At 43.4% G+C, this 9,854-nt stretch overlaps 1 protein-coding gene across 2 annotated transcripts in view; it reads right to left on the bottom strand.

Annotated features, from left to right (window-relative positions):
* Window positions 1-962: 962 nt before the first annotated feature.
* The window catches only part of MIB2 (MIB E3 ubiquitin protein ligase 2), a 51,548-nt gene continuing 42,656 nt past the window's right edge, over window positions 963-9,854 (bottom strand). For both annotated transcript variants that reach the window (XM_059829946.1, XM_059829947.1), the window contains 5 exons: window positions 8,751-8,981; window positions 6,800-6,978; window positions 4,983-5,167; window positions 4,133-4,198; window positions 963-2,277 (listed from right to left, as the gene is read on the bottom strand). In XM_059829946.1, the coding sequence (XP_059685929.1) occupies window positions 2,036-2,277; window positions 4,133-4,198; window positions 4,983-5,167; window positions 6,800-6,978; window positions 8,751-8,981 (903 nt within the window). In that variant the 3' untranslated portion in view covers window positions 963-2,035. The remainder of the gene's footprint in view (window positions 2,278-4,132; window positions 4,199-4,982; window positions 5,168-6,799; window positions 6,979-8,750; window positions 8,982-9,854) is intronic.

The raw sequence follows: 9,854 nt of genomic DNA, 5'->3' as shown, positions 1-9,854 counted from the left end.
AGTTATTTTAAAAAATGAAGCAGATGCTCCCTGTTGCTTTTTCCTGAATAAACTGACACCTTAGGCGTAAGAGATGAGAATAATGCAACAGATATTGAACAGTTTGCCTCCTCTGTCCCCCTTTCCCCACATGCCAGCACACACATACATTTAACAGACATGATGAAGTATCAATCAGTTTTACCTTTAGTAAACTGCTTTTGGATTTGATGTAGAGGCTTGTGAAAGAACCGTATTTCAAAAAACACTCAGCATGGGGTTGGGGTAATATATAGTCTGGAAAAATAATTCACTTGCATCAAGTAGCGGTTAAAGCAGCTCTTACATTATAAAGATGGCTCAGTCTTACACTTTTTGAAAACAGCCTTTGCACAGTACTTTGCTATTGCTACCCTACCACAATACAGCAAACATTTTAGGGAAACGTCTGGTTTATTCCAAAGGAATTTACACTAACGTGAGCTTCTAGGAAGTAAGTGAGTATCTGCACCTCTGATTTTTACCAAAGCTGATTCTGAAATTCAGCTTTATGTTATTTGGGTGTTAAATCTAACCCAACCAAATAATTTAGGGGTTAAATCTGGTCCATTTTCATGGCTCAAAAAAATCCACGAAAACTGTAACAGCCTCAAGTGAATATTTTGACAAAGATTATCTCTAGGAGTCAGAGGTTGTGACATAAGACTTTCTCACAACACCAAGGGATTATGAAGAAGTAATAAATATTCCTGTGACTACCACATACTCCACGCAGGTAAAAATTTCTTCAAAAGATTTGCCACCTCTTTGCTAATGAACAAAGATAGTAGAGGAACACAATATTTTTGCTTGTTTTAAATATTGCTTGCAATATGTAACAAACAGTATGCTTGTGTATAATCGTGTCATTAAAGATATACACCACACACGCAAACACATATGTATACATACACACACGGCACACTGGCCCTACAGGTTGCCACTTCCACCAACAGTTATTTTACAGGATGGACTCAGTGGATAATAGTTCTTCAGTCAGACAGTTGGAAAACACAATACAGCTGGATCCATATTTCAGCTACTGTTTGTACATTCATTTTAATGCTCAGGAAAATATATATTTTATTTTGTTAAGTTTTTCTGCAAAACAAAGAAACAAAAATGAAATCCCTTTTTCTCATGTCTTAATTATTACTATTTATTTTCTTTACACTTTGATTGGAGTATTTAACACCTGCCTTTGGCATTATGGATAGAAAGCTCAGGAGTCTCCGAACACATGGTTGTGCCAAAAAAAAAAAAAAAAAGGAAGAAGAGTGTCACTTAGAGGTTAGAAATATTTGTTGTAACAACATATTTTCTCCAATCAGTGTTCACTACTTTATCTCTAAGGCACACGCTCTGTCTTTAGGACCTCATTCCATCCAGATTTGCCTCTGTCAGTCCAAGTTCTTGTTGAGCCCGTAAGTACTAGTTCAGAGAGCATGCTGTGTTAGGACATTGCCTCCCTACCACTGACAGGCATCTGGGAGAACTGACGCCCTGGCTCCTCCGGTATCTTCTCAGGTGAAGTGCAAGCATATGCTTTACCATTGCCTGCCAAGGTATAAGGTATATCCTCCTACAGCATCTCCTTTCAGAGCAGTGCAAGGCTGCAAATCTGACACTGCAGGGCACTAGACATGATGCAGTCACTGGAGTCGGATGCTGTTGAAAACATCTGCATACGGAAGTCTATTCACCTCTGGTCTGAAAGTCTCTTCTGCCTTCAGTAGACAGCTCAGTGTTCTTTACTTCAGGTCTTTCTGATGGATCAGCAGCACAGGGTGAGGGGGCTGCCTGCCCTCAAGCACCGCTCCTTGGCCTTATGACACTGTAAGTAGAGGGGCCTCCCCTCCACCTCCACCCAAGTCACATCAGTTATTTGCTTCTCTCTCTTTCAGGATGGCTTTGCGGGTAGCCAAACACATCAGCCTGACTAGCGCTTCTCATCTAAATGCAAACAAAAAGGAAGTAAAGGAGGGCGGTGGGAATGGGAAGGGAAGCAAGCGTATCCTTAGACAAAGATCTGAATCTTCTCCCGGATAGCCTGCCGGCAGATGGGGCAAACAGTAAGGGCTGTGCTGCAGTCTGGGCAAGAGCCATGTCCACACTGGAAGACCAGTTTGATTTGGTCATCGATGCAAATAGGGCAGGTGATGCGCTCTTCCATCTGCCGGTAGCGGTTCTGCAGCTCCTCCATGAGCTTCCTCTGATCTGTGGATTCAGAGCTTGGGCTGCACTCCACCTCGGTGCTGTCTGCAGGGGTGGAGAGCAGGAAGAGAGTTAGTCACTAGTGTGCTCTGCCTCATGCAGTGTCTCTTTCATTAGACTCTGCCCCTCAAGAGTAGCAATTAGTTCAGACTAAACTCTCTTCACTGAGCCTTATCCAGGGATTCCTCAAATAAAAAGTCTCAGATGATGCTTTTTACAGACTGGCCAGTGTTGCTTTCCTCCATTTAGTTGCTCAGCTGGTTTGTGTGTGTGCGCGTGTTTTTGTTTGAGTTTGTTTGTTTTTTTATAAAGGAAACAAAATGTTGTTTAAAGTGTCCTGCCTTGCTGTTCTGCAATATGCTGCTGCTACCTTCAAGTAAAAACATTCAAAGCTGGTTGTGATGTTCTGCCATACTAGTCTGGGAATCCTTACAGTGCTATCAGTACTATGTTCTCTCAACCTCTCGTTCACATTTGGGATTCAAATTTCTGGTTAAGTCTTTCGGACAGACATGGTAAAACAAGAAGAAATCATTTGATGTCACTTACGTCGACTTTTGCATACCTGAAGCTACACAAATAGAGTCATTTGGTCAACTCTGTGAAATGAAAGAGCCCCAAATCCTGGACAACTGCCAGCTTAGGTAAATAGACTCCTCCTGGGTTCAGCTTAATACAGTCACTGTTCATCTTCTGCTCCTCAATCTTTGATTAGGTAGCTTTACACTTCAGTATAGATGTCCCTTTCCCCAACATTCTGGAATTAGTTGCACTTCAGTGGTGCAAGAAGTGATTTCAAATCCATAAAGGTGAAGCAAGTTTGGGGATGGGGAGCTTGCTAAAGGCAACCACTGAAGACATCACCGATAGGGAAGTCCTGCTGATACTCTCGAGAGACCTTGATGTTCCTCCTCCAGCGGAAATCTGCATGCAAATGACTCATTTGGAATTATCATCACTATTTTGTTGCCAGTCTGCAGAGCAAAGAGAAATGCTCCTGCCTAATGTCAGGTAAGCTTGCTATTTTTTGCATTATGGAGTTCCAAAGAGGATTTCTGTCTTTGTCAGCTGTGTATGTCCAATGCCACGTGACAGATTCTTGGTTCCCCTATGCTTTTGTCCAGGCATCAAGTCACAAGACTATAGCCTGACTCCAACAAAGGAGTCCACAACGCTAAGCCATGAGTAGCAGGACACAGAATTCATTTTCATGTGCACTTGCCCTAAGAGTGATCTCAGCTAGAAAGACATCAACTCTCACAACCGCTATGGAAAAAGCTTTGGTGGGCAACCTGCATTAATTCTAAGGCAAGTGCAGACCTGCTACTGGCTTACTGACATGCATAACATTGCCTATTCTGGACACTGAGTAATGTGGACAGAAGACAGTCTGTTTGAAACTGGGCTAAAGAGCTTTATCAAAACAATCCAGCTCAATGATTCCTGGATAGCTGGCTAATGCTCTGCATAGGCACTGTAATTTCAGCCAAGGGAGAAGCAAGGCTTTCACAAGACGCAATTTTTCCTTTCTCACAAATTTTCACTGTTAAATCACTGCCTGTGAAAACAGTTAGACTGACACATGGAGAACCTGATATTTGCCTTCAATACACAAAATAAGCCAGGCACAGGACAAGCTTCCTTAACTGTCCTGTCTATGCAGATTGAGCTTGGCCCATGACAGCTTAGAGACGAAAAGGTAGATTCTCTTAAGGTGGCCAATGCAATGGGCACACGCACACCCCAAAAAAAACCCCAAACCACCACCAAAAAAAAAAAAAAAAAAAAAAAAAATCAGCTCCTTTCTTATGCTTATTTCACCGAAAATCATTGATGCTGCTTAAACTAACGCTGTGCAGGACCCTTCCCACAGCACTTAACACAGGAACAGCAAACATACCTTGTTTCAGTTTTTTGGTTATCGTCACTTGACATTTGATGCACTTCTTCATTCTCCTGGAACACTCTACCATGAATGATACAAGAAGAGATTACAATTAAGCCCACTGATGCCAGAATCAAGAGGAAGATGACAGACTCAAGAACATCAACTTTGAACAACCTGAGACCTCCCTGGATGATTAAGAGATTGTTTCCGCATGGAAATGAGGACACTACCTTCTTTTTGAGCTACATCCTAGTCTCCTGGTTTAGTCTTTCTTACACCAGCAGCAAACACAACACCTTTAAGTCCTCAATGCTCTGTGCTACTGGAACTGCTGCACTGTGGATCAAAACAGCCCTTTGCTCTAAGGGAAAAGGATGCAGCTCTGGCACACAGTCCTTACCAAATTCCCTGTGGTCAGATTGTGAGTGCCTTGCGAGATAACAAACTTGCTGACATGGTTGAGCAGGCTGCCATTTAAACAGTTGAAATGCAACCAGTAACTAAAGCCAGAGAAGAGGGAAATCCTTCTCAGGAGGTTTTTGACAGATAAAGCACTGCCAGCTAGAACTGAAACATCTGGCCTTCCTTCTGAATTATCCAGGGCATCCAGGAGCACAAGCAAAGCTGCCTGGGGTCCCAGTCAGCAGGTGGTCAGAACACTCTGCTTTTCAGAGATAGCTTTGGACATCTTATCTAACATGGTGGTGCTGAAATCATGCTGGGGTTGTTTCAGGACACAAACAGCACCATAGCTTTGTGTCTAAACAGAGCTTGATTTATGAAAGTCCAGCTAGGGAAGCTACGTGGTGGAACAGGAAAGAAAAATTACAAAAAAAGGAAGAAAAAACCAGAATGGACTTACCTTCACACACAATACTGTGCTGGCATGGGAAGAAATGGATGAGCAAGGCCAGCTCTGAGCAGACCAGGCACTCTGTGGGGACTGCCACACTCGAGACACTAAGGTTGGTCATTGTGTTGGGGGTGGTGTGCACACGGCGAAGGCTGCAGGTGATGGCTGAGCTGTCTGAAGAAACCTGCTGTTCCCTGCAACCATGAACATGTAATAAAATTTGAGCCACATACTCCAGGTCCTCCTTCAGCAACCAGATGACATGGTACTGACATGGTCTGGCAAACACTCCACATGGAGACAGAGCAGCAGATGCTCAGGTGACATAAACTTGTGAACCTTCACTGCCCTAGTGGGACCAACTCAGCCTCTAGTGGCCGGAATTCTGACTGGATCTATCTAAAAAGAAAGGGAAAGAGCAGGGATGACTAATATTTACACAAGTTGAAACTGCTCTTTTGGAGGGCAACAGTAAGGTATTGACAGTACAATCATCTGCTGGGAGGAGTCAGCTTTTAGGAGCTATTAAAAAAGTGCAGCCCTAAGGATCCTCCGTATTTGCATGTTCCTGAAAAGTGCCTGGAGTGGTTATCTGTGAGTTTGCCTCTTACATAATACAGGCTCGGATTCAGACTTCTATCCTGGCATTATGGGCCTCAAATCCAAAGCCCTCAGCATGCAATCCATCCATTACTCTTCCTACCAGACGGTCATCTGCTAGCTAGACCTACTACCTAAACTGCAAGAACGATTAATGATTGAATGGAAGGGACAAGGATGGTCATTTACTAGCAAACATCTTCAGTACTGCCAAGAAATCCCTGGCCCACCAGGAGTATTGCGAAGGGGTGCTTTTTGAGGCACACCATGGTATACTTAGGCCTATGATCTAGCACCCAGCACTTGGTCTGCAGTGGCTGCCTTAACTCTGCCGCGTCTGCCTTAACTCTGCAGCCACACACCCAAATCCTCCAGTCAAACCTCAACACAGAAGCTGAAACAGTACACTGTTATGAGAAACGTCAGTCTGAAAGAACTGGCATTCTTTAAGCAAAAAAACTTAATCCAGCATATATTCCACTGACAAAATTCCTGTGGAAGATGTTTAAAGGGACATATTTCACCTGTTATTTACAGCGGACCAGAAGCATGGCCAATTACAGTGGCTGCTGTTCCTCCTCCAGCAGTAACATGACTGTGGGTCTGTGCCCTCAGATCAAACAGAACTCTCCTTTTGCATTGGCAAAGTCAAAATCGGAACAAATGTTTCTTAAAACCTGAGATGAAGCTGTCTTTGATTTGCTCTCCCTTTAGCATTTTCTCAGCTATTCCTCTTATCAGTTGAAAAACAAGCATTTATCTGGCTCTGGAGTAAATTCTGTGGATTCTGGTGCCCACTCTTTTGTTGCACTTCCTCTCTGTTTAGACTTTAAAGATCTGTAACTGCAGAATCCAATGAAAGTAAAACAGAGCCCAGAATTACTCTGCAAGAGAGAAGTTGCTCTTGGCTTCAGTGGCCAGCCTTCTCAGACTGCCTCAGGGTTCTCTATGTCAAAAGGCCGAGTTTGCACCAAGCAGTATTAATCTGCTTTTCCCAACTCTTTTAAATGGTAGTATGTACCCTTAAATAACCCCTCCAGAAACACAGGGTCAGCAACCAGCTCCAGATGAAACAGGAGGTGCTCAGACTGACATCCAAAATGTTTCAAAGATCCTTCATCCCTCCTGGAACAACAGCTGCATGCAGGGACACCGCAGTGCTGTGGGATCACTCTGCATTTTGTAAGGAAGTATACTGTAGCTAGTTTCCAGAGGACGTAGTTTACCTGAATTTCTGTGAGAAGTCTTTGACGATCTGGACAATCCTTCCATCTGTAATGAGGTCTAAAGGACACTTTCCCCGATGGTTTGCATAATTAATATCTGCTCCTTCTTGTGCTAAGTAACATGCAATTGCAGTTCCAACATTCAGCTCTACATTTCCAAGAAAGCCAGAAGCCTGCAGCTAAAAGATGTTGAGAAACAGTCTCTGTTAACAGAAAAAGTTTCTGTTATGCGGCTTTGATCTGTGTCAAGTTCTAAACAAAGTCTTAATCCTTGTACTTACAATCTGAAAGTGCAATTTAGCATTCTTTTTTGAAAACACAAGAAGATCCTTCAGCACGTAAACAGCAGATTCAAATCTTGCATTCCGGTAACAAGAGTGCATAAGACTGGTCCTAGCTGGTGCTAATCATTACTGATCATAGTAATGGGCATTCACTTCTTCAGGTAGTGAAAAGGAAGTATACTGAAGACACCACAGTACATACCAATTGATGAACAGCTGGTGTATGGAGCCCTAAGTGACAGCTATTTAAAAAGCTAAGTTTGTGTGGACGTTATCCAAACTAATTTGAAATCAATAAACATCTTCCACTGACTTAAAAGACCAGGGCATGTAGATCAGGGCAAGTAAAATTAGATGCGAAGAAGTCTACAGCATCTAGATACATTACTGTAAATAGTATTGGGAATGACATGCACGGATCCCTCCTGTTGCTTTAAGACTTTCTGCATCCAGGACTAGCTATCAGTTTTCTGTAGTACAAGCTAAGACCCAACAGCTAGCAAAGCTGTTATGCAGACTTTCAGTGAGGTGATAAAACCCACCCTTGCTGCTGACCCTTCTGCTCGAATTTGCAGGCAGAGAAATTCAAAAGAAAGAAGCGATTGCTGAACTGCTGTGGGATGTCTCTGTGGAATGTCAGTGGCTCAACAAGCCTGAGGACCTGAGGCCAGAGCATCGTTAGCCATGCACTTGAGCCACCAACTCATGCTATCAACACTGGTAGCCTGGTAATGAGCAGAATGGAAGAAGAGCAATGCACTAGGCTCTTTCAAGCCCCAACAGGTAGAAAGGAGAAATATGTGGTTTGGCACACAGCATGCAGCCCTTCAGAATGTCAGTTTCATTTATTGTGATCGTTTCAAATTACAATAAAAAAATCTATGCCGGATTTCCCAGTGCACTGAATTATTCCTAGAGTCGAATTGTTCTCACTCCATCCATAAAGTATAACCAGTATTTGCACTCTTGGTTTGCACTGCAAATCTGGTGCATGTACATGTTGGTATTTACATGGATGGCAGAACACTTTGAAGGGCTAATTTATTATCTTTGCCAAAAAGCCAGACTAAGCTTCCAGTGCTTGGCATATCATTTCTAGATCAAAGACCTTTCCTGAAAGGCCTTATACATCCACGAATACAGAGCAACATAGTGAAATCCAGTTCAGGCTTTGCAACAACATAGCCTTTATCCTTCAGCCTGATATATCTCACCTCTCACATTCTGCTCTACATCTGCAGATAACTGGGGTGTTTGTGGTTAGCTATCCTCATATTTTCCATGCCATCAGACAGAAATGAATTGCTGTGGTTCTGGGGCATGAATTAAACCCAGGACTCTTGGCTCTGCAACTGGATTCATGACCTTTCCTATGTCAAGAAAGAAGCACACAATGCTAATAAAAATATTGGGGGAGACAGTATGAATTGTTGTCTGACTATGTGAAGTTTCATGCTATAAATTCAAGCATACCCTCAGAGGCCTCAGAGGATCTATTCTTGCTTTCCCACAAGCAAGAAGGTTTGTTTCCATGCTCCCCATCTGGACTGGCTTTACATAATTTTCCCTGACTTCCTTTGCCCCTTCAGATCGCACTATCTGCTGTCATTCTAACAGCAAGCATTTTCCTGCCCTTGGTGCTGGAATTTCTCCTATTCCCAGCTCACCTTGGAAAGGAGGAACAACCCCATCTCCCCTTCACGCTTCTCCATCATGATGGACATTAGCTGCTGCCGTTCCAAGGCAATGTGCATGGCTGTGTCCCCATCCTCATCTTCAGCATTGACATCACTGCCTTCGCTGACTAGCAGTTGCACCATCCCTACATGTCCCTGGATGACAGCCAGGTGCAGCGGTGTCTGGTTGCGGTTGTTCTTGAGGTTGACATCACAGCGACCCTTGAAGAGAAGAATTGTATCACACAGAGTGAGTTGTTGCTGCTGAGTTTGGCTGAAGAAGAGTACTGCAGCTCTGGTGCTGGTTGAGGCCCCAAACCTCAAGTCCATCTTCGTCACAACAGCAGTATAGAGATCTCCAAGAAAGCAACGTCATCCATCCCTCTGTATCTTAGCCATATGGCCCACACACCTCAAATATCAAGAAAGGGAAGATCGGAAGCCAAGTGCCCAACCGACACACAGATAACACTTTCCTGGTGATGACTTGGATATGACAACTCATCACTTCCCTGACACAAACAAATCCTGGAACTACTCCAAGTAAACAGTCATGGACTAGCTCCTCTAAAGCAATATTGATTCTTTGCTGCTTGTTGCATTTTGATTTCCCCTCTTCAAAGCAAAGAGGAGAAAAACCTGTTCAAATCTGAATCGTTCTGCCCCTCTGGCAAACCTGCAGGGGAAGGCAGCAGCAAGCGTTAGAGACAAAAAGCCTTGAAAGATATGGCGATGCTAATGCAGTGATTGTGCCAGAAATAAAGCAATCATAGTACTAGGTAGTTAGCACTCACAGACATCACTCCTCTACAGCACTCATTTGTAAATTCATTAAAGCCTTGCTGTAGTGGTTTGGATCCACTTGTAAAGATGGAGAAACTGAGGCAACAAACCACTGAGAAGAAACAAAACCCAGGAGTGCTGACACATAGTTGTCAACTTCATTGCCACTATCACCTGAAAGCAGAGACAGAGACTAGCTCTGACTCCACAAAAATCACCAGCAAAACGCCAGTTAGATTGCCATCCTTCAGTTTGTCATTTTCATTGCTAAAGAATGCTGCTTACCCAGGGGCAGGTCTAGCACTTACTTAA

Source organism: Gavia stellata, chromosome 27, assembly GCF_030936135.1.
Source record: "Gavia stellata isolate bGavSte3 chromosome 27, bGavSte3.hap2, whole genome shotgun sequence".
Lineage (NCBI taxonomy): Eukaryota > Metazoa > Chordata > Aves > Gaviiformes > Gaviidae > Gavia > Gavia stellata.
The sequence above is the reverse complement of the archived record's forward strand: the minus strand, read 5'-3'. Positions and strand labels throughout refer to the sequence as shown.